Source organism: Synchiropus splendidus, chromosome 6 (assembly GCF_027744825.2).
Source record: "Synchiropus splendidus isolate RoL2022-P1 chromosome 6, RoL_Sspl_1.0, whole genome shotgun sequence".
NCBI classification, from domain to species: Eukaryota; Metazoa; Chordata; class Actinopteri; order Syngnathiformes; family Callionymidae; genus Synchiropus; species Synchiropus splendidus.
The window spans coordinates 3,224,622-3,248,940 of NC_071339.1; the positions used below are offsets into that span (position 1 = coordinate 3,224,622).

General features: G+C 43.7%; 1 protein-coding gene across 6 annotated transcripts in view; it reads right to left on the reverse strand.

Annotated features, from left to right (window-relative positions):
• Window positions 1-135: 135 nt before the first annotated feature.
• The window catches only part of LOC128761258 (arf-GAP with coiled-coil, ANK repeat and PH domain-containing protein 3-like), a 44,544-nt gene continuing 20,360 nt past the window's right edge, over window positions 136-24,319 (reverse strand). Inside the window, exons 2-25 of one of the 6 annotated variants that reach the window (XM_053869453.1) lie at window positions 22,260-22,317; window positions 18,005-18,124; window positions 17,141-17,194; window positions 15,603-15,845; window positions 15,492-15,536; window positions 15,136-15,231; window positions 14,333-14,407; window positions 13,207-13,218; window positions 8,478-8,590; window positions 8,022-8,073; window positions 7,813-7,913; window positions 7,075-7,186; window positions 6,777-7,000; window positions 6,594-6,663; window positions 6,422-6,516; window positions 6,125-6,345; window positions 5,965-6,057; window positions 5,786-5,887; window positions 5,326-5,549; window positions 5,136-5,245; window positions 4,633-4,743; window positions 4,002-4,063; window positions 919-968; window positions 138-702 (exon numbers count right to left, since the gene is read on the reverse strand). In XM_053869453.1, the coding sequence (XP_053725428.1) occupies window positions 634-702; window positions 919-968; window positions 4,002-4,063; window positions 4,633-4,743; window positions 5,136-5,245; window positions 5,326-5,549; window positions 5,786-5,887; window positions 5,965-6,057; window positions 6,125-6,345; window positions 6,422-6,516; window positions 6,594-6,663; window positions 6,777-7,000; window positions 7,075-7,186; window positions 7,813-7,913; window positions 8,022-8,073; window positions 8,478-8,590; window positions 13,207-13,218; window positions 14,333-14,407; window positions 15,136-15,231; window positions 15,492-15,536; window positions 15,603-15,845; window positions 17,141-17,194; window positions 18,005-18,124; window positions 22,260-22,317 (2,512 nt within the window). In that variant the 3' untranslated portion in view covers window positions 138-633. Of the gene's footprint in view, window positions 969-1,099; window positions 4,064-4,632; window positions 4,744-5,135; window positions 5,246-5,325; window positions 5,550-5,785; window positions 5,888-5,964; window positions 6,058-6,124; window positions 6,346-6,421; window positions 6,517-6,593; window positions 6,664-6,776; window positions 7,001-7,074; window positions 7,187-7,812; window positions 7,914-8,021; window positions 8,074-8,477; window positions 8,591-13,206; window positions 13,219-14,332; window positions 14,408-15,135; window positions 15,232-15,491; window positions 15,537-15,602; window positions 15,846-17,140; window positions 17,195-18,004; window positions 18,125-18,823; window positions 18,961-18,999; window positions 19,079-22,259; window positions 22,318-24,319 lie in introns of those variants that run through there. The other 5 variants (XM_053869452.1, XM_053869456.1, XM_053869454.1 and 2 more) reach the window with 5 other exon arrangements.

Sequence of the window (24,319 nt, forward strand, 5' to 3'; positions counted from 1 at the left end):
GATGATTAAATTTTGATGTACAAATATTTTCACATTGTAGTCAGTTTTTTGTTTTTTTTTTTTCAGAAACAGACTCATCTAGTAAGCAATAAATTAGAAATTTGCACAATGATTTGCTTTATTTGGGTGAGCACCAAAAAAACATACATTCACTTCCTTGTTTATATTTGGTTCTAAAAATTACAAATAGAATTCACATTAACAATCTCCAAATTGTGTAAACAAAAAAGACAACAATGTGATGACAAGATCCAAAAAGTGTCGAGGTTTTATTTTGATCGCTGATGAAAACTTTTCTGATTTGACATCAGGAGAACCTTAAATTCCAGCAGTCAAAATACAGTGTCAGACAATATGCCACTTTAAACAATATCATAAATAGACAAATATCTTTATGAAATATGTTACAGATGCAGGACTTTTTTATCTTTTTCTCCAGAGGGATTTAAAAACAATGTACTCATTTTATGTGGCTCCATGTCTCTGAATCAGATCTGAGAGTCCCGGAACACATTCCACTGCTCCTCATTTTAAATAAAGCAACTTTCCATGTGAGTCATGTTTCGCATGTACAGCACTGGAAGGGTCACAGGAGAGCTGACCACCACGGCTCGTTGCAGAAGCTTCACCATCTCAGCTTTTGGGGCTGGAAAGACGCGAAGAGAGAAATGTGGCGAAAGACATCAACACGGGAGACGTCACCTGTTGGAGGGGGACATTCAGGTTATGGTAGTGGGAAGTGTATCCCTGAGAGTAACACAACCAGACAACCAGAAGAGCCTCAACTCAGGAGGGGGAGAGGAAAAAGTCCAGTGCCCCAGCACCAACATTGATCCACAACACCAAAGCTCCCAACATGGCGATGAAGGAACCCGAAACAAAAAGGCTCTCAGTAACGTAAGAGAATTCTCCACTCACTCTCTCACGAACATCCTTGTGTTTAAACCTCCGGCTGCACGCGGCAGCCCCTGTGGCGACAGAAGCAGTGACAGGTCAGTCAGGGGAGGTTGCTGGTCCAAACTAACATGACTCCCAAAATACTCCCAAAAAATTGTAACCAGAAAACACACAGGAATCAGGAAGTTGGAAGCAAAGTTAGTTCATCCAGTTTCTCAACTTTATTTTATGCATTTTCTTTCCTTTTTTTCCCCCAGAAAGGTGTTTCAAAAGACAAAGAAGAATATTCCCATGTGCCACAGAACAGAAGAGGCTGGTAGACACTCTACCATGCAGGTGTTTTGTTTTTCTTTTGGAAGAAAAAGAAGAGACAGATGTGAGTCTGTGATGGAAACTCTAAGAAGCAGGCCCAGTTAAAATACACACATGTTCTATTTACAGCATGTTTCGTCAACACTCCTATGTCAACAAACACAACGGACACAACACTGAATATTCAGGCCTGGACCCCAGTCCGTTTGCTCACAGTAGCTTTACATCACCTCCTAAACGACTTCTACTGGTTAATCACATCGATCTACTGCAGGACGTCAGCGGCTATAAAAACGTTTGTCAGCACCTTTTAAACATGTTGGCATCACTCCGCAGTTTGGCAGCGTTCACAACCACTTTCTTAGTTCCATTAAGCTTCCACTTTTGAGTTGTTTTGTTAGTGTATATTGACTTTTTAAGACGTTTTTATCATCTTTTTTTATTTATCCGTATGTTTTTGATGAAAAACACTATGGTTTTTAAATGTTAGCAGTAACGGAAGTGGAGACACACCACTAGGGATATGTGAGGGGCAAGGAGATCTAAGAGTGACTCACTTTTTTTCTGAACATTTTCCTTCACCACAAGCTCAATCTCATGTTGTTTGAGAGACATGGTGTCAGAAGTGGGATGGCACTCACTGGCACACCTCACTGGAAGTGTCCCTACAAGTCTGACCTGTACCACAGGAGTCACTGTACTTGAGATGAAGGGAACTAGAGCGGCCAAAGCCTGAGCGTCAAGCAAGTTCTAAAAATACAACATTAGTATAATCTGTAGTTCAGGTGGTTTGTCTTTTTTTTTTTTTTTTAAATATTGCGCACAGACTCCTAGCGGTACTCAACCATCAGCAGTTTTCCCTGCATGAACTCGCTTTTCTTTTTTCTTCGATTCTCGGTAGAAAAAAACTATCGTCAGCTCCATGAATTATATTTTTTAAAAGTCTTTCTACTTGTATTCATTTGAAGTGTTTCACACTGGACAATATTTCAGCGATGATGAATCTTCCCAGTTTTCCGTCTTGAGCCCCAGCACCCCAAAATGCCGATCATGGGATCGGGGGGGTCACAGTGATACAAAAGAACCACTGGAGTTGACTTTTTAGGTCAAAGATTGCAATGATATTTCCAACAAGAGTCTGTGTTAGGGGTCTCTACCTGTCTGTTAGCCAACAGAATGACTCTAAAAAGGACAAAAGTATCTCAGTAAATATTTCTAAGGTGGGTTGGAAATGAGCTGACGTTGAAGAGATTTGAACTCACGTTTGAAAGACGTTTTGATGCCCCATCTGCAGGGCCGATAGCGGCCCCGGGTCCATGGAGACCTCCACAACCAGGGATTGTGAACAAAGCCAAACTGTGGCGGTGCTATCACCCACTCTCCCTCCCTAAAAAAATCTTTGGCAGTGAAACATAATACCACAAAAATACATGGTACAGTTGATGGAAAAGACAAAGAACTGACAGCTTGGTGGACGGAGGGAGGAAGATATGGTCGGTCACTGCTAAACCCACCACAGCAAAACAAAGCGTGATGATGGATGAATGACCAAGCAAAGACTGACAACTTTAATAGGGTCGATTCAGGTGCTGAGGTGCGACATACAGTACAAGCTTCCTCAGAGGGAGAGATTTTAAATTTGCTTTTCCTACTGTGGTCAGATCACAATTGCATAGAAGGAAAAATGTGAAAGGCTTTAATCCACCAGGCGCCACCACACGTGCTGAGAAACCTCCTTCACTTCCACGTGAGAAGCATTTTCAGCTCTGGTTTCTTATGTAGCACACTGCTGTCTTGGACTCTACTACATCGTCTGAATGTTTTAATGAAACTATTTACTACTTGAAAAGTACAAGTCAGTAAACATGGTGGCCGTGACAGCGATGATCAAACAGAACATTCTGCTGGAATCACATTTTTCATTTTTCAAAACTTGAGTGTGTGGAGGCGCCTGCTGGAGCGTTGCTCCTGAAGGGACAGTTTGTCATCAACAATCATGAAAACCTGGCGACTGCATCGTGGAAGAAAAGCATTGCACTGGTCCTCAAAGAGACAAAGAGATAAATAAACGTCAATGAATGAATGAAAATAAAATGAGAACACTGTCGATGGGAAAAGTGCACAGTATCTTCTTTCTTTACATATTAATATCATACTGAATAATGACACTCACTCACTCACACTCACTCAGACCAGGGTCTCGTCTCCTGACAGCCCCTTCACAGTTTCGCTTCCTAACCTGCTACTGTACACAGCTCATGACCCCGTCCTCCTCCTGCATCGGTGACTCCTAAAGTAACAGGACGTTTGTTTCACCTCATGCCACAGCACAGTTTGAAGAGTAACCACAGAAGCTGTATATACCTTTATTTACACCTCCGGGTGAAGCGAGAGATGGAGGGATGAGGGCAGAGGAGGCAGAGGTCGGACTTCAGCCAAACCACCGTATGAGTTAGCAAAACACTGAGGAGATTACGTTGCAAAGTCATGACAGCAGAGACACAGTGGTGATGCAGAGAAGCGGAGGAGGGGTCTGAAGAGAGCTAGGAAAGGTCCAACAAGGTCCCCGCCTGAAGAAGCCTCCACACACGACACGTCAGAGTCTGCAGGCAGCTTCTGCCACTCACTTCCCAAGAGAGTTTATAGAGGAGCGTATGGATGTTAATGTTGAGAGAGAGCTTCTCAGAGAGGAGGAGGAGAGGGGCACTAGCACTCCTCTATGGTGAGGCAGATGAACTCCTGGATGCACTTCCTATACTGCTGCTCAGTGGGGCTGCTGACGGGGTATTGACCTGGTTGTCCCAGCGGCACCTCGGCTTCCCGCATCTCCTCGTTCATCCGGGCCAGGCGTAATCTGAGGAGGCAGATGATGGCCGTCATTCTCAAGTCACGCTTCCAACAAGCCACGGTCACATCCTCCTGCCAGAGTCTATCTTTGGAGCCGAGTCCTGGAACTGACGGATGCACTTGTGATTGTGTTTGCTATGTCACACACCGTGGCTTTCATGAAGTCATGAACACTTTTATACAAATATAAATATTTGTATTTGTTGTCTGTTAAAATGCTATATGTTATATGTTGTAAATGAGCAGAACAACATTAGCATGACATGAACCATGCTAATAGCAGCATGTGGCATGTAATTCATGCTCATGCTACATGCTAAAATATAGTCTTGCTAAACCAGACTATATATGACCCGGGAATGTTCTAAAGAACAACATCATTTCTGATTATACCTGACAGCCGTATGATCAATTTGGAGTTTGTTCTCTTTGTCGCTGTTACCATTGAAGTTTCAAGCATGAAACCTCCAATAGAATTCTTGTTTTTTTTCCCACCGTTTTGTCACTATCCACCTCACCCTCACTGCTTCTCGTTTCTCCTTCATATATCAAGTAAATGTGTTTCACTCGACTTACAGGGTGACGATGTCGGCGTTGGCGGCCTGGACGGCGATGCTCAGGGGGTCGTGACCCTGCTCGTCCACCTCGGACTGCGATGCTCCTCTTTTGAGGAACAAACATACTTGTCTGTGGAAGAGACGAAAAATAAATGATGCAGAGATGCAGTGTAACAATACAGTACGCTCGAGCTGTTGTTCCTGCATTTGAATCGCTAGGGAACAGATGAGGATCAACCCAATCTCCGGACCTGAACCCCATTGACATTGAGACATTGGGACGTTGTAAAATAAATATTAGCTTGTTTTCTTTTCTAGTGTCTTTGGTATGTGTCAGTGTCTTCGTTTTGAAAGACTGTGGGACGAGTCAAGGCATCGAATCTAATCTTTCCATGCTGATCCAGCGACCAAAAGACATTGAGTCACCATTCCGGCACACAATCCCACACTGGTGGCAGTAGGCTGTGACGCAGCCAAACACAAGAGAAATCCTCTCAGAACCAAGTCGCAGTCCAACCTTACCCAGTGTGACCCAGGTAGGTAGCGTGATGAAGTGGTCCTCGGCCCCTCATGTCCCTTTGGTTGACGTCGGCACCGTTCTGAAGCAGGAACTCACAAGCGATCAGAGATCCCTGTCAAGAGAGAAAGCAAACATCAGTCTGCTGAACGTGCCATTTCTACGAGTCACAAGGGTAAATGAGCAGCGTCTCACCCCCATCACCGCCTGTATGAGCGGAGTCTTCCCTTCCTCCTCCTCACTAGCACCATGAACATCGGCACCGTGAGCCAGAGCTTCCGCCATGAGCGGCAGGTTGTGCAGACGTGAGGAGCGATGGAGCAACGCGCCGGGGTGGAGCTCTCTCGGGTCCTCCGGGTCGGACGACACCTCCTGTTCGATCTCCACTTCTCCACTGGAGGACTCCTCTGACTCCTCCTCTGAGAGGATGCAGCACAGTGAAGAGAAAGGATGGACAACCAGAACCACGGAGCATTTAAGAGCAAAACTACATTTCTCTCGCTACATACTATAAATGAAATGAAACCACATAAATGTCCAGATCAACACCGGTCAGTCACACAAGATCTCTCCTGAATATTCTGTCATTACACAGTTGATAACAAAGCCTGAAGGCAGTAAGAATGAAAGCAGGGCCATGTCTGCATGAACCTACCTTCTTCAGTGACACTGTCAACCACCGAGCCAAACACCAAGATGTCCGTGCTGCCGTCCGTGCTTCCTCCCAGACCGCTGTCGCTGCTGAGACCCGCGGGGCCTGAGAGAGTCGCCGCCGGCTGTTAGCAACACACACTTGCTCGTGGATGCAGTGGAAAGACAAAGACTGAGACTCACTGCGGGGACCAGATCCGGTGTCAAAGTAGGAGAAAAGTGAGTCCAGCTCATCCGGGCAAAACAGAGAGTCGCGTCGAAACTTGGCTGCAGCGGCTGCAAAAGAACCAAAAGTTGACGTGTGAAGCCACTCGGAGGTCAAAGGTCAAACAGAAGGGCTAACCTGCTGAGAGGTTGGCGGGACTGGCACTGCCAGGCTCGTATCGGTGGTATTTCCTACGGGCCTTGTTCGGGGCTCGGGCCGAGCTGTTGTGCCGCTGGCACTTCTTCACGGTCCAGGGGCGGGACTTCCTCTCGCCCTCCACCAACGCCTCACTGCCGCTCATCTTCTTCAGGAAGCGCTTCTCCACATATTTGGACCTGATCCAGGCTTCTTTCTCCTGCCTGGTGGACGCCAGTCAAGTCAGTTATTTGTCATGAATGAATTGTGAACTACAACTGCGGACACTTGGACACCGACCTGGTGCTGGACGGCGTGGGCTTCTTCAGTGCCAGCTCCTCGCAGGTGCCCTCGTAAATCTGGTTGATGACGGTGTTGCCCAGCTCGCTCATCAACTGGTGTTGGGAGGAGGAAACGCACGGTTCACATCACACTCCACACATCTGTAGCTCAGAAGATCATATCATCTGACCTTCAGCAACTCTGGTTCCCAGGAATCCAGCGTTAACGACCGAACTTTGGAGCAGTGCACCCCGAGACTCCTGCAAGACAGTGAGGCGTAACGCTCATGAGTAACACCACCAACAGAAGATGAATGACAGGGCGAAGTGAAGACTCATTTCTGAAAAAGTCTGTGGCAATATCCTGACGTCACCTGTGGATCCCTGAACACTCGATGCAAAGCAGCACGCCCAGGTTTATCGAGGCCCAGCAGGGGGCGCTCTGGCCACAGTCACAGCACAGCTCATTGCCTGGCAGGCTCTGCACCCTCTGCAGGAGGGTTTCTCCCCCGACCCGGACGCCCTTCTCCGCCCGCTCCCGGGGCTCGCTGGCCGAGTCGATGCTGCTGGTCGAGGGTGAGGCGGTCCGGTCCAAGCGCTGCAGAGACACAGGCAGAAAGTTTAAAGAAAGTCCAAACAGCAGCCGGATACTCATCGTGTCGGTGTGTTTACCTCGATGTAGTAGTTATCAGTGATGTCTTTGTAGGCCGAGGCGATGCTGGCCTGGACCGCCTGGATCCAGGCCTGGCGCAGCTTCTCTGACTCGGCCTGCAGCATGCAGCTCCTGGAGGTTGAGAAGCACCACATGAACTTCACGTTCACTCAAAGGAAGCGGAACTATTGGACCGTGTTCATGTTTCCACTGTTTACTATATATACAGAATATCAATGTCACGTTCAATTGATAGTATAAATACATTTTTACGATATTTACCTGTAGATTTTTTGACTTTTTAACCTCATTAATACAGTAGACAGAGAAGTACATCCCAACACATGTCATACAAAAATATGAAGATAAATCCAGGGGGGAAAAAAGGAAATACAGCATTGCAATCATCATTATTGAGCTATTAAATTTCATATTTAATGTTAAACAATATTAATAAGAAAAAATATTACCTTTGACAAAATATTTTTGAACCCACCCCATGGCTTCTCAGAGCAGATAAAACTATATTTTCTATGTAGTGTCTTTATTTGAAAATGACTGTTTCATGAGCCTTGTTGGAATGATTCATTATTATTTTATGTCCTCACTTTTGTCATACAGTGCCATGATATTCTCAATATTCTCGGTCACACACATCCACCAAAAGCATCAGATGTCCATGGCAATACATAGCATACTGTATATAACAGTGCCCACCCACAACAGGACACACGTCCAAATGGCCGACTCTCACTTACTTGGTGGGTGAAACCACCTCGAAGCAGAACCTCCTCTCATTGTCCTCACAGGGCTTCACTGAGCAGAGTCTCAGGTCCTCCACCACCACCGTCAAAGAGTCCTGTCCCAAATACAGCACATCAGTCTTGGGCTCAGTGCTTCCTGGAGAACTGACTCAAACACCACTCTAAAAGTAGCGTGAGGAACAGAACACTTTTTCAAGTTTCACCTTGAGCTTCTTCTGATAGACCAGCTGACTGCTTTGGATGGAGAACCACCGTCTGGAGGAGAAAGTGAGAACTTCCAGTTGGTAATCTGTTGATGCCAAGGAAGACCCGCTCTTCTGCAGGAGCATCCCTCCACTTAAGTCTTAAACTGCCAACAGTTGCTTTAGCATAAACCTTCAGACCTCTCATGACACAACTACTTTAAGTTACTAGCGTGTAACAGTAGGTTGAGTTTGCACAGGTTAACAAAGCTGAGGGAGGGATGACCAGTGTGACCAGTGAATTCTCATGAACCACAGCCACCAGAGAATCTCCACGGTTGTGTAACTGGACCGGAGCAGAAATGTTATAGCTACTGTAGGATTTATGGAGGATTTATAAGAGAGTCCAGTGAGTGTCAGAGGGTCAGTACAGTGGCTAGCGCCCAGGTCAACTGTGGACACTTGAATTCACGTCACCTGTTCCAGGTCTTGAAGGCGTTGCTGGCCCTCTTGAAGAGGTACCCCTCCATGACCACACCGTTGGGGGCGTCCACGTTGAACTCAAGTTTGGGGTCGTCATAGGAGAAGTCCTACGGAGAGAAACGCCACGTAGGAAGTTCAGTAACAAAACCATTTAAGTGACTGCGGAAGGAAGGTGACCAAACTACTTCTGCATTCATTCCCTTCTTCTCCCATCCACACCAGTCCATCAGACAGACTCACTGACCCTATCAAACCAGCTCATCTTCACCGGAAGAAATCTTCAACAGCAGCTCAGCGAGCTTCCAAACAAAAAGACACAGATTGTAAAGAGAGATAAGCTCCGGATGAAGTTTCACTTGTGTTCAGATACGCTGCACATATGGCACACACACACACACACGTTGTATTGCTATCTTTGTGAGGACCTCACATTGACATAATGCTTTCCCCAGTCTCTCATCCTTAACGTAACCATCCAAAACACATGGCTAAACCTTAACCAGGACTCTGGACCAAACTGAATAATCATAATGACCCAGTAAAATGTCCTCATAAGATCATTGTCCTGTCAAAGATCAGTCCAGAGAATACTATTGATACATACATACACACACACACATGCACATAAACACACACACACACACAGGTTTATCTTCCTATCTTAGTGAGGACCGATATACATAGACATAACCCTATCCTCAGAATCTCCCCCTAAGCTTAACCATCTAAAACAAATGGCTAAACTTAACCTTACGCTTAACCGAACTAAAACCCATTGATCATAACCCAGCTATTTTGTAGTTTTAACCCTCAAACTGAGGCTGGACAAAGTGAGGACCGGCCAAAATATCACTCACTCTGTTTATTAAAAACTCATATAGGTTCTCACAAAGACACATACACACACTCAAATAATATCAAAAAACTCCAAATATAGGTCACTAAACCAAAAAGAGTAAAGTCATTTGACCTATTTGTGTTTTGATCACAGGTTGACTGAGTCACAGAGTCACATATCAATTATTAAAAATTCAGTGCTTTCAAGGAATATCAAGGAACGATGCCACGTCTTTTGGCTTTTCTGCTTCGATGAGTGTGAAATATATAACCAAGGCCTCATCTCAGTCTGGAGACGAGTCACAAGAGCATGTGGAGGTCCTTCTCTGCTTGCCTCCTTTGCCAACAACACTGAATGAAACGGTCACACAGAATAAACACACCCGTAGCTGTTGACAGGTTGTTACGCCCACGAGGTTGGGAGAAATAAAAAAATTCCAGAGGAAAACATGATTCAACAATGAGGTCTACAATATGGGAATCAAAAGCTGCAACAAAAACAGCCACTTTACTGCCAACAATAGCAAAAAAAATAAATTCCAACACCTTCACTGAAGCACCATCGGGAAGCATCAATGCACCAAAAATGTGCATTTCATTTAACAATGACTGGCTCTCATAACAAATTGTCAACAAGAGTGTCCATAAATATAAAATAGCTGCACATGTTTGCATGGAAATGTGAAATAAGAGCGGACAGTGTTCTCACCAGTGAGTAGTTGAGTCCTCCAAAAATTTTCATCTTCACTTTTCTGTGTTATATAAATACAAATACTACAGTTTAAATAACAATAACTTAATAAATACCAAGACAAACTAGGCGCTCAACTGGTTGTTGTTTCCGCAGCAGCATCCCGGAGCCTCTGCAGTGATGGGCTCGTGTCGTGCCTCCACACAGCGCCACGCGCGCCCAGCTCATTAGCATACAGCTGTCAGTCCCAGTGACCTCTGACTCTGCTGCGGCTGCTGAAGATCAAACACTGGCTCCCCGTCCTGCGATTTAAAGCTCCCCTCTAACCCCTGCAGCTATTCCGAGGCCCCGGCTCATGCGCGCTCTCTTCCTGGAGGCAACGTTCCATCTGTCCCCGACCTCCGAGCACTGTTCCTGCTTAATCAGGCCGACGTTATTGCTCCCCAAACGCCGGCCGGGGGACCCCACTTCCCACCTTAAATCAGCAGCACTTGAGGATTCCGGTGATCGGAGGGGAGCAGGGAACCTCCCAGGACTGTAGCTCATGTTACAGAAGCAGTATAAAGGAATTGTTTAATATAACACAAGCCTTCAGGATCCACCAGCTGCAGGTCTGAGATTTTTTTGATTCAGAGTTTAAAACTTACAATTACCAACCCATAGGCTGAGAAAATGGTTAATATATTCTGTTCAAGTTCAGTGTTCATCACAGCTGAAAGCTGAAACCTCCTGGATTTTACAGACCAAACAGAGGACTCACATTACTGAGTCAGTCCAGCAGACATCTGGAATGGCCTCAGTTGCACCAAAGGATATTGGAAATATTCAACTGATACTGAGTTTTAACAAATACATTTTTGTGACTTTTGACTTAAAGTGAGAGACCACTGTCACTGGCTACTGTTTAGTCTAACTTTATTATAACACAGGTGCCATACCAACATGCACTGCTATAGTTGAAGTTCTTATAACAGTCAATAGCCTGAAACAGAATTCCTGGTCAAACATGCTCAGTATTTAGAAGTAATTTCACAATGACCAACCTTGACTAATGTTCATAAGACTCTGAATCTGATCTCAGTTACACTATTACATGGCAGTTTTTTTTTCTTTGTCAATTTTCCTTCTTTCTTGCACCATTTCAGTCAATGTGCACTCGTGAAAATAGTTTTTTCCACGACACTCAATTCTGCATTTCTCACATTAACCTCAGGGCTGCGTGACGTCAACACCAACAATGAAGGGCTACAACAACTAGTCAAGGATAATGGACTACAAAACCAACAGGTTCATGAGTCGGCGAGCCGTGACGTTATCGCTCTGCACAATCCACAGTATGGGACCATCAGGACCCATTCACACATCAAAGCACACAACAAAGGACACATCCCTTCAGAATGCACCTGCGGAAAGTAAAATTCAAAGATGATGTTCAAAAACATTTAATAATAGCGTAGCATTTGTTTATTTTTAAAATTACTATTTACAACATGACAATGAGAAATGTTGCCGGGCATGTGATATGCTGGGATGCTAGGATGACTATAAAAATAGTTGTTAGTTGCAGCCCTAGAGGAGACTAAATAAGATACAGCTGATGGATAAAAAAATTCAGTTTAAAAAAATGCCTGCCACTGGAGAACTTCCACCTGATGCTGTAGCTAATGTGTACAAACTCTGATCACTCTGGAGTGAAATATTGAAATGTGAGTGATCGCAAATTCATACACCTCTGATTTGGCTCTGGATACTTGCCTCGCTAAACAAAAAAAAGTAGTGGAACAAAATACAACGACAGTGAGGGAGGGAAGATGTGAGGGAGCAATCCCCCGGGGAGCAACAATGAAGTTGCGCACACACAAAAGACCATTGAGACTGAGAGAAGAAAGCAGCATGTGATGGAGGAATGACAGCCCAATAAAAAAAAAAAACTCACTCCACCACCACAGGACGTGACCCACAACAGCACAACTGAAAAGCAGAGCGGGTCATTCTGATGGGACTTTATAGATGAGTTGAAAACGGCATCACAAAATGTCATTTTCATGTAATAACTCCATGCTTCATTCTTTCATCTTAACTCCAACCACAAAATCCTGTTCAACCTTCAAACTCTGGCTCATTATTTCCGCAGCGTTATTAATAAACTATGCACCGCATCTATAATTCACACATTCTGCTTCTGCACTGCAACATTTGCATGAAGTGGGAGCAGTGTTTTCTTTTTTAGAAAAAAGTTGCTGTTCAGCGTGGAATCGTCTAAAACACCCGAGGCAGCACTTTCTCCCACATATGCAGAAGTTGTTGTTCACTCACCGATGTCATGTTATCTAACTTTCAGCTCGAAAACATGTTGTATAACAAGCGCATCGTCGAGTTTGTCGCAGATGTGTGACTCACATGATGCTGGCCACTTTGTGGGGTGAGACGCCTGTTGAGTCCACACAATGTTTCCACCTTCACCCAACACTTTTAGACGGTTACCAATGAACACAATGGAAAAGGCGAGACTTTTTCCTAATCTTTATTTTAATACGTTGATAAAAGAGGGTTTACACTAATGTAAATCTCATGTAATGAAATGTATTTAATGAAGTGAACCGCCACCCAAAACATTGGAAGTATGGGACCATTTCACAGAGGACAGAGACATCGAAGGACAAATGAATTTCACACCACCTTTTGAGCAATGAACACTGAAATATACCGTTTTAAAGCCCCATTTAACACTACACAAGGCTTTTTAGTGAGATTTTCCTATTTCTGTTTATTTGCATTCTACTGTATTTACAACACTACAACCAGAAACGAAACTAACACTTGCTCTATCTTGACGTAGCCTCTCTTTAATTTTGAACTTCAGGGTACGTGGGATCTAAAAACAGCACGTAAAAAGGGTCAGTGCTACACAGTCTATAGGACACTGCAGAGACATTTTATGATCTCATCTTCAGTCCTCAAAGTCACAGTGTCAGGAGATTTATCTCAACACAACTTGAGGGAAACACACAGAAGCCATCTGCAACCCAACCCTGTGTCATGACCATAAAACCCTGAACTCTCTATTGTGTCTCTGCAGAAGCCAGTGCACAAGCACAAGCAAGTGGCACCATGAAACCGAGGTCACGTTACATGTGCATACATCAGATGATGCGGTGTATATATAGGTTCATAAGGAATAAGAGGGGAACTCACCTGCATCAAAGTCTGGATGAGGAAAGTGATCAGACATGGAAAAGAGAAAAGACAATATTTTAGTTTGTGTTTTCAAAGTACATCAAAAGTGTATCAATCTCAATTAAAAGAATTAAATTAAATGACAAAATCCCTCCTGGACACCAGGTGGTGCTACCACCTGTTTAAGATCAGAAACACCTTGTCACTGCATCTCTTATAAATTCAAGTTAAACCAAACCCAAAACTTCCTTTTCCATCAAATTCAGGGCAAGATAAGCAAGTACTAGCATCAAGTAAACCTGTGTGACAGTAGTACTCCGCGCAAATGTCACCGGCCATAATATTATGGCTGATCTAATCTACATAACTATCAGCATCACAACGTCCATTGAACTGAATGGAGTTTTCACGCCTTATGATTTTAATCTTGAATCAGTGTCCACATTTACCAGGTTTGCTTTAATTCCAACTAAAACCTGCTGGTCACTCAGTTTCGTCTGGCAGGTCGCCTCTGCTTGGCAACCGACTAGGCCAAAGAATTGGGCCAAGTCAGGCATTAAAACAAGAGTTGGCAGGTCTTCAGGTAACAGATGGACGATCTTTATCGACTCAGCTTTCAAGCATCTGAAGGATCCATCAAAAATCATTTTGGCACGTCAAGCCCTCTTTTGGGAGCGTCTTTCTTATTTAGGCACTTTGTCTGCGCCAAAGGATAAATATTCAACTCTCATGACAGTGCTGGGATATTTTAGGAGGCTTTGTTTGTGCCGCACTAAAAACAAAACAAAGGACCAGACGGCAGCTGGAGTCACAAAACAAACGAAGCCAAAATGATTCAGAGCCTGAATGGAAGTGCTAAAAATGAGACATTTGGAGCAAGAATAGGTGTAAAAGAGAAAGAAACCAGAGCCATGTCACCGTATTTTATTGAGCTCGGTGTTAAAGGGGAATTTTGACATAATACTGATCATATTAAGGATCACATCATATACATATATATATATATGTATATATATATACATATATATATATATATATATATAGAGAGAGAGAGAGAGAGAGAGAGAGATAGATGAGATGATATATATTATTTTGGGTTGGAGCATAAATGCTAGCGTTACAAGAGAGTATCTTGTTTCCTTACTCTCTGCTGGATGATGGCGTGTTTGTGCTCCAGCTCCCTCTTCTCCATGGCTGAGTCGATGACCAACTGATCCAGCTGTTTGGAGCAAAAGTCATTGAGAAAGTCACCACAATGGGAATCACATAGAACAAAAAAAAATCACTTTCGATGTACACTTGTTTCATTCTCTTTGAACCATATTTCAGTGGCGAGCAGGCCTCTGTCCGTTTGGTACTATGCAACCACTCGTCTCGGGAGTGGGTCATTTAAACTTAAAAAAACTCTACGTTTTAATGAGTTAACATTACACTAAAATAACTAATCATATATTCAAAAGACTGTGATGAAAATTACTCATGAAATAAAAAATAGGAGAAAAAAAAGGAGAGAAATTCTTGTGGGGAAAAAAGTGACTCTCAATTCCAGACAATTTTTTGGTCTATATCTTATTTATTCGAGTTCTTGGGAGCACACATTGGACAAAATCATCTGTCCTTTTCATGGCAATGGAAATGAGAATAATGGGCGCAGGATTTTTAACGTTTTGCAGCTGAGACGCCCCCCTAGCTAAAACCCTGGTTGAATTACTTAAACAGTCAATGAATGCCATTCCTTAAAACCCCCCCCGAAAGAAACGTAAACACATGCATTTTCAAATTACATTCCAATTTCCTACTAACTACGGTCGTGGGGACAGGCGCTGCCACTGTGGCCCAGCAGTAAGTGCTCTCTCTAAGGAAAGTCACACCAGACAATTGTCCATCTTAAGATGATCTATAGCAGCTGAAGGAGCTGAGATCAATGAGGCATGTGTTTGGTGTCACCTGAGCGGCCAGGTTTTTCATGTAGGGTCCAATCTCGTCCAGGATGTTGAAGCCTTGCTGGAAGAAGGTGTACTGGGCACGCATGAAGGAAAGCATCTGCACAGCAGAAGACAGGTGCCAGACTCTTACAACACCACCAGAACAACGTAGAAACAAGAGGAGAAACATTTCTAAATACGCTGCATGAATTTTTACAGTGAGATCATGAGAACAGGACAGTCACAGTCAAAGGACTGAAGACCACATTCTGTAGCAAAGCCGTGTGCAAACATTCAGCCCTTCAAAGAAAAACATGTATGAAGCCTTTGAACTGTGAACGATGAGAAGATGTCTCATGTCAGCATGCTGGTACTTACCGCATCCAGGATTTCAAACTTCTTCTTGGCCTGGAGCACATTGATCTGTAATAACAGGTGAATGTTAAATGTCTCAGTGTCACAGACTTTACTACGAATGAAAAGCGTCACCTGCAGGACGTAGTCCAGGGCCAGGTGCCGGAAGGCTTTGCGGCTCAGGATCAGGGCCTGTGTGGCCTCCTCAGCCTCGTGGACCTTGTTCCGCGGGGCCTGGGCGTTCTTCACCTGAGCCAGCTCCATGTCCTCACGCACACGGTCAAACTGCTTCTTGGTGTCTTTGAACTTCCGTACATCCTCTTTAATAAAAGTGTGAAGTTGTTGCTTGATGGATCTCTGCGCTTGATCAAACAAAATCTGCGGATACAAAGGGGGAAACACGTTGCTGACACAGTGATGTGGCAAACGGCTCCACACCACTGACCGTCGTGCTGACTTTTGACCACTGGGGGGCAGTACAGCCCTTTCAAACCAGCAGCGACTGACAGACACGTTCCATTGTTATTTTTTAAATTACTATAAGTGACCGGTATTCACACGCTCCCTTCATGTCTTGCTCAATTTAAATTTGCATTATCAACATAACTGTCAAAACAAATGCTCTCAGCAGCCAATCCTTTTCTGATGGTCAGCACTGGCCTAAAGTGGTAAAAAATAAATAAATAAATAAAAAAATAAAAAAAACACAGTGAGCCATTCAATTTCACATGGAGCCACATTATATGCTGCCACTGTTGTGAGGGCCGTCAATCCATAAGACAGAGAGAAAAAGAAAATTCTAAGCAACAAGGACAAAAAAAACACATTTGCCATGAAGAAAGAGTGTTGTGTGTGTTTGAGTCTTATTTAATTTTATATACATTTAAAAAAGGTAAAAAAGTTGTTAAAAAAAGCAAAAAAAACAAACCGATGTATGTAATAAAATTGAAACTGTATTTGTGCATAACCAGTTTTATAGTTTTAGCCTGACCTCAACAGGGCCAAATATCTTGCCCAGATCTGATCAGGAACTGTTACAGGCAGCGGAGCCTCAGTGCCAGCCTGGTTATGCGCCCGAACAAACTATAATTTGAAACAGCAGCGATAACTCACTGTCTTGTTCAGTCACGGCTGCATTGTTAATCCTTTAGAAAGCTATGTGTCAGCTGTTTTCTGCATAATTGAACACACCTCACGTCCTGATCCCGCTGATGTGGCCTCCTACATTTAGACCCTGGTGTGGCACTGAGGTGCCGATGAGCAGAATAGATGCGAAACGTTATCGTGTCATCGCATGAGATAAATGAAAGCAATTGACTTTGTATCTGTAATTAAAAGTCTGGAGTTGCCTGTGGGCTTCTCAGATTCCCAGAGTCATTCTTAGACACTTCAGAGGACAACTCAGACTTGAGAGTGTGTTTCACAGAGCTTGTAGGTTGCGAGTGCCGCAGACATCTGTGGAAGCATGTGGTTTGAATCAGAGGCTCGGGAGGGTGGGGACAGCTTCGCTGTCAGAGAGTGAGGTCACTGGTGAAAAGTCAGTGGGTGTTGCACAATCCAGAGCCCAGGAGGAAGTATGTGCGTGTGAGAGTGTAACAAGTCAGGAGGATCCCGGGCCTGCCCAGACCAGCACCTGCGGCTGGTCTGGGCAGGCGCTCCTGTCAGTTTCTTACCATGTGGTAGTTGACTGTTTCCTGCAGGCTCTCCCCACACTTTTCAAGGCATTCCTGGACACACACGCACAAGCACACAGTCACTTTCCACTTTGAAACAATCTGCCACGCCGATCTGTCTCAACGTTGCTTTGGCTATTTCTATCACAGCCATTCCAAAACGACCAGAAGCTCAGGCTCCTCAACGATAGTAACTTGTTTGTTAAAAAGTTCTCACCACCAAAGACTAGATTTTGGCAACACTTTTAAAGACCAGTTGGAGATGATCACTGTAAACATGCTTTTTCACAGTCATTCCTGCATCACCTGAGAGAAACATGAATTCATCACAGGCTGGTATTTCACAAATCCGTACAAAAAAAGTTAAAAAACTCTGGAACATGAGCAAAAGAACCAAATAAATGAACTAAATTGAAAAGGCTGTAACTTCTTCTTGTTAAAATATGATTCATTTTGTGATGCCTCTGGCCTTTGGAAATCAGGACACTGTTTCATGAAACCTCAACACAAAGAGTTCAAACATTACTGCTTCACTGTACAGTGTCACAATGTGAAATGATGGTCAGAAATGTGTAGACTTGACATGATAGCGTTGATGCCCATATAGAGACGTGCAACACTAAACTCGATGGAGGTGTAGTCACTCGTGTTGGGAGGCATTGAGTGCAATAAAAGATCATTTTTGCCACATTTCCTTCCATGATGGTAATGATTTTACATTCCTATTTTCTATCTGTCTGTGGTCACGAGTCTCTGGACCAGTGTTTACTCTGCTCCTCTCGTGTGATTCACATCCATCAGAAGGACAAAGGCTCATCTGTTAAGAAGCTTCTGTCTCCCTCATTCAACAGTCGAATGACCCACCGATATACTTTCGTCCTTCTTGCACTGCTGCGACAGATCCTTGATGCCGTTCACGAACAGCTTGTTGGCGCTGACGTAGGCTCGACCCGCTTCGATCATTCCGCTGCACAGCTTCACCAGCTGCAACAACATGAGAAACAAATCGCCACTTAAAAAGGAGGCATTATTCTATTTACAGAGCAGCTCTGGGTGACGAGCTGAGGGATATTAATAGTGATGTGATTATATAAATCAAACAAGGCAGAAGAACGTGTCAAAGAAACACAGAGGATACACAAATTTAGAATCAGTGCCAGGTCAAAGAGAAGCAGCTGCAAAACAAAAATCTGGAAAGAGCTTTGAGAGGGTCTGAGGGGAAAACACAACCATCACAATTGTAATGGAAAATAATAATAATTCATCATAAAGCATTAGAGAATTGTGATGTGCGCAAAAAAACTCTAAATATCTCAGTTATAAATCTGCAAATGTGTGAGAAAATAAATGTATTTACCTCTCACTTACATGCAATAAATTAATGCACCCTTTTGCGTTCAGTAGTGATGGGTAGATGAGGCTTCATGAAACAGTGTCTGATTTTCAGAGGCCACCAGATGGCGCTGACAGTTGCACATCATGTCTAAACCAAAAGCGCCATCCAGTGGCCTCTGACTATTAGGAGACTGGTTCATGATACCTGATCCACTAGAGTTCAGCTAGTGAACTAGCTTACACCTGAAACTGTACCGGTATGTTAATACATGTGAGGTTTTCAGCTACGACTACAGAACATTGACTAAAACGTAACACATCTTGGTGGAGGTCAGGCTACTCACTGACCTCACATTGAGTGTTCATGAAGGTCAAACGGGCACTAATGACCCCTGAGCCTCAGGGACCTCGTGATTGAGATTTTCTCCCACCATCCTTGTCACATACAGAGAATTGAACCATCAGGTTTAATCCATAAACTCCAGAGCCATTTTATCAGACCTACTGAGGACAAACATGCAGACCTCCAAACTGTCTCCAGAGCTCCACACCCAGCTGCTTGGTCTCACCTGGTCAAATAATAAATGTTTCCCTTCTCGGAGACGACCAGCATCTGCCGCTCCTTTGATGTGAATCTTTTATATCACACAGACGCGTCACTATGATCCTAGTCAGTGTTGTGGCCGTCATGTCATTTCACTTGTGACACATCCAGGACATGAAAGAGGACCAAAACCACCGATCTCGGGGTCTTTTGAAATGACGTTGGACCCCTACCGAATACATCTGTATGTATCTGTTTACACAAAACATTACGATTAGAATTACTGGAATTAGAAAAACACAATGTTCCACAGGAAGTGAAATCTTGTCCTCCCCAGCCACGCCCACTCTGCTGTGATTGGTCAGTAGGAAACCTTCATTGAGTCAAGCAAGCAGTAATATGTGTATGAGACAGTTTATTATTCATGAAAAACCCAAAACATTTTAAAGAAAAGAAAGCCTCATTCAACTGTTTACAATAATAATAATTATTTTAGTTATAAAAAAATGCACTTGACAACGGATTCTATTTTATTTTCAAATGTCTTTAGAATCCTAGAATTTTTTACGTTCACTACACAGTGTTATGGATGTACGCCATGTTAAAAGTGGGAAAATAACACAACATAACTGTTACAATCAACAACATGCCGACATTGTTAATGCTCATAAATCATGAATAAAAATAACATTATTATTCCAACAGCATATTACGAATAGGTTTGATGTACAGAAGGTAGTTCTATTAAAAGCCATGTTACATGGCAACCATTAGGGGTCACACTGTACAGGCAATATGACAATATGAGTCTTGAACCACTGAAAATTTGCTGTCACATTGAGTCGAAGGTGGACTTAACCATTTGTTGTCGTTTTTGTTATTTTGTTATAGTTTTATAGTTATGTAGTTTTGTGGATGTCTCAAGCATGTTGTGACACCAAGATGAGAAATGTAATTTGGTATGTCACAACTTGAGTGTGGTGGGGCCTGACACTCAGAGTCACTGCGACGTTAATAGATGTTTGCTCCACTCCCACATGACCACATAACTGGCCACAAACTGGCTGATATGTGGAGTCTGATCTCATCGGGCGCTGGAATGAGACCCCCGGGGTCTGAACGTGATCATTACAGCCACGCCGTGTCATTGGTTGATAAATGGGGTGGAGGCTCCACGGGGGTCCACTTGGAGTCAAAATGACACATCGGGTCTGGGTAATTGACTCCAACAACTCCAATGTGATAGTAGAGTAGGGTCACTGGTGCTGTACGGTTTGGGCAACAGCACAACCACTGTCATGAAGTGAACTCACCACTGCAGCGTTGGGCTGATGTAATAATAAAAAAAATGTTTGAATGGACCAATGACAAGGGTGAAATGAAAGTTATTACCCTTCAGTTATTCCACAGCGAAGCAAATCGACTAAACCAGTGATTCTCAAACATAGGGCCGAGGCCCATGGTTGGGCTGTGAGCGCCTCCTAGAGGGCTGCTGTACTTTCCTTTCCTTTAGACTTTCTATATCTTCTTTAGAGTGTATTTTGAAGAAAAATTATATATATATTACTTGAATGGGCCCCGGGCCGATTCGTTCTGGAAAAGGTGGGCCCAAGATCAAAAAGGTTAAGAACCCCTGGAATAAACAACGGGCCAGTGGGTGCAACTGAAATAAGTCATCAGGAGGCACTCGTGATTTATGATAATAATTACAAAGTCCTAACATTTTCAGAAGGCTATTTCTTTGCTGGTATGCGGTTGTACATCGAAGAATGTTGGTGTGTCGTAGATGTTACCAAGGCACATTTGAAACTGTAAATTCTGGGAGCTGGCTGGTTTTTTGACAGTCTTCAGGCAACTTCACTTTGAGTTTGATTGGAATGTCACACTGAGCAACAGCATCAGTAACCAATTCACTGTGTACTGTTGGTAAGCTACAAACCCTACACTCGTGTGAATCTTTCTGCCTCCAGCGTTCAAGGAGCAGGTTAGTGATCACCTTCAAGTATTTGTATATAAGGGAGTGTGTATACATGTAAGAGGATAGATGTTTTGTTGAAAGACCCATTTATGCTCAACATTCTATACAGATCCAGATATGGACGGAGCCTTCTGTCTATGCTCTGCGTTCCTTTCGTCCGTATTTCTGCAAGCAAACAGGCCAAATGGAGCAGTACCAGCTGAAACCATGGGGGGCAGTGTTGCTGTTACTGCCCGATACATAGCTCAAATGACACACAGAAGAAGATATAAGATCACCATAAATTCTCCACCCTCCAGTTGTGATATATTCAACGGCCTCACTGACCCCCGCCTCATACAATGCTCCCTCTGATTTCGTCTTTTGTGCAAGAGGTACATCATCAATACTTCCTCCATGGTCAGTCGCCAACTTTTTGCATATACTGGTGAACAGCAACACCGACATAAGAACACATGGACTCCTGTGACCAGTGACAGTAACATTGTTTCACACGTGGAGGGAGCATGAATGGGCCTTTAGACACACAACCATGGTAACAAATCTATTGGAAAAAATGTCGCAACTTCAAGAGCTCCACCGCAGTAAAGGTTAGCAGAAATAACAAGCATGGATTGAATGAATAATGAGATAACCTAAATACAAACAAGATAAAAAGCATCCTTGAGTACCAACTGTAATCTATCATCGACAAAGCTCTCACTTGAAACACTAACTAGAGCGAGTGCATTTAGCACGCTACAAAACAAAACGTTATAAGTGGCCGATGCAATATTAAAATAAATGTAACAAGCTCTCATTAAAACAGGAGTCACGGGGCGAGTGTCGGGGGAGCGATCTGTTCGCAGTACAGCAGGATTCACTGGATCCTTTCACTACTCAGCTTCACATCATTAGCTTACATGCTAAGTGGAAGAGAAATCTTAAAAGCGATGGAGAAGATAGCACGTCTCCACCAGACCGACATGAGCTCAGCCGCACAGAGGAGGTCTATTAGTTTATCGAAGAAGACGTTACCTCATCTTCTGCTCTCCCAGGAGACAATTATCCATCCATCTCTGCCATCCGTCCACTTGAACAATGTGATAAGGCCAGCAGCAGGCCAAGAACTCAACTGTGCACTTGGTCTTTGACTGATCTGGTCATTTCATTCTCTTCCACCAACCGTAGCGTGAAGAAACACTTAGTGTATCGTTGGATTATGATTCCATCCCACATTATCGTGATGCATGTCTGTACTTGTTGTGAGGACAAAATCTCACCTTGTCCAGCTTTGCCTCGATTTCCACCACATCGGTCTCCACGTCGTCAATACCCGCCCTGGAGAGATAAGAAAGAGCACAAGGAAGGTGTTATGATTCAGACTTCAGCTCTGCTCCATCTAAGTCACCTTGTCAAAACATCATGCAGAGCCAGCATTTAAGAATGTTCTCATCCACAGCTGAAACACAAACAGGTCATCACAGATCGAGGACTCCTTTTCCATATGTGTAACAATGTTATACATATGGAAAAATGTAAAAAATATTTCAAATTTGTTTTTAGGCTTTTGAGTATTTACTTTTCTGTGTGGTTTTATTACCAAAAAAAAAGCAGCCAGCAGCAGCTAGTTGAGACAATCGACTACTAGTCTCCAATCGCTTCATGTATCACCAAGTCACAACATCATTGCGTTCTTTTCCAAACAAGTTGGCACAACCTGCAGGAGGATGAGTGGCTGAGGCTACAGCACCATTGTGAGTCCCAAACCTTGAAGTTCCGAAACAACACTTAGCACTATACAAGTGTCCATGAAGACTGGCACACAGTACTCAAGTTGTAAAAATATTTTGGGAGGAGGTCCACAAAATAATAATAAAAAAATGGTGCGGGCTACGTTCCTGAAGCGATGGGACACAGATATCCCTCCAGTCTTTATCCCTCTTTTTCCTTGCATGTTAAAAGTGACACCCTTTTATTTTCTTCATTCTTAGATTCTTGAATAAATGTACTCTCTCGCCAGCTTAATATTAACTTATAGGGAAACCAGCAACCCATTGGATCAGTGCTTTGTAGCAAACTGTGGCAACTCTTCTTCGTTGGTTTTGGGTGCTGCGCATGTTCTGCAGCTATACTGCCACCTGCTGCTTAAATCTCATTGACTTTGTTGTGTCAATAATATCATTATTTCAAACACCAAATGCTTCCAATGTAAACATGGAGGTGCTTGAGCTGCTAACCTCATGGCTCCACACGCTTTCCTTTTACTTGCGATATCTATTCGTTTTACAAGGATTGACCAAGGCAGAATGTCAGTGGCTAAAGCTAGTGCAGTGAGATTTTTGATCATCTGTCCTTAAAATGCTTTGTTCGCCTTTTTTCCACCGACATTTAAGTTCTTACAGTCTTGCAAATTAAGCAGAAATCAGTCAGCAAACAGCAACAATCTCTCAGACTTAAACATTAATCCCGATGACTGGATTGACGTAAGCATCACTCGGGAAGATTAGTGACCACCGCCTGGCTGTGAAATCAATGGAAGTCGTAATGCGGGCGGCAAGAGAGTCGCTCATCTGGAGACACACTCAAGGGCTGTGTGCAGAAAAAACTATGTCATCCTCAATGTACTCTACACCCCAGACTCCAACACTGAGATGTCACAGACAAAGATGTCACTTTTCATTCTCAACTTATTTCCAGTTTCCTGTAACAGGATCAGCTGATGTACCCAGAGGAGGAGGTGGGGGCAAGGATCAGTGTCACGCCCTGCATGTGCTGGAACATGCTGGCGATACTCTGGAACCCTTCGACAGGATGATCTCACTGTCAAAACCCACCATCCTACCACTGAAGCAACACACAGTTGATCCGCCACACGTTTCCCATTTGGCACAGATCACAACTGTTGTGAAACACCTGCCCAAGACAATAACATGTTCAGAATTCCTTTCTGCTCAGTTGTTTTAGTCTTGTAGGTGTGTGTTATTGTTGACTTCCGTGCACTTGTGCTGTCCTTCTCTGGCCCACAAATTGTTTATACAGACTGCAGGAAAAGCACCATGGCAGCTCCGTGTGTGTGTGTGGTCTTCAAGAGGGTGATTGAAGAGCCGGTCTGACGAGTGTGTGTGTGTGTGTGTGTTGGAGGGACATTTTCTGGTCGAGTGGAACTACACAAACTCTACATTAAGGCTGTGAGTCAAACTCCACTATGGCATCATCTCCTCCATTAAGTCGCATCACATATCCAATGTCAAACAAACCAGGAAACGCTCCTTACAAGCATGCTGTGTGCTCACCATCCACCTAGTGGCCATCGGTGGCAAGGACAGGCCAAGAACACCCT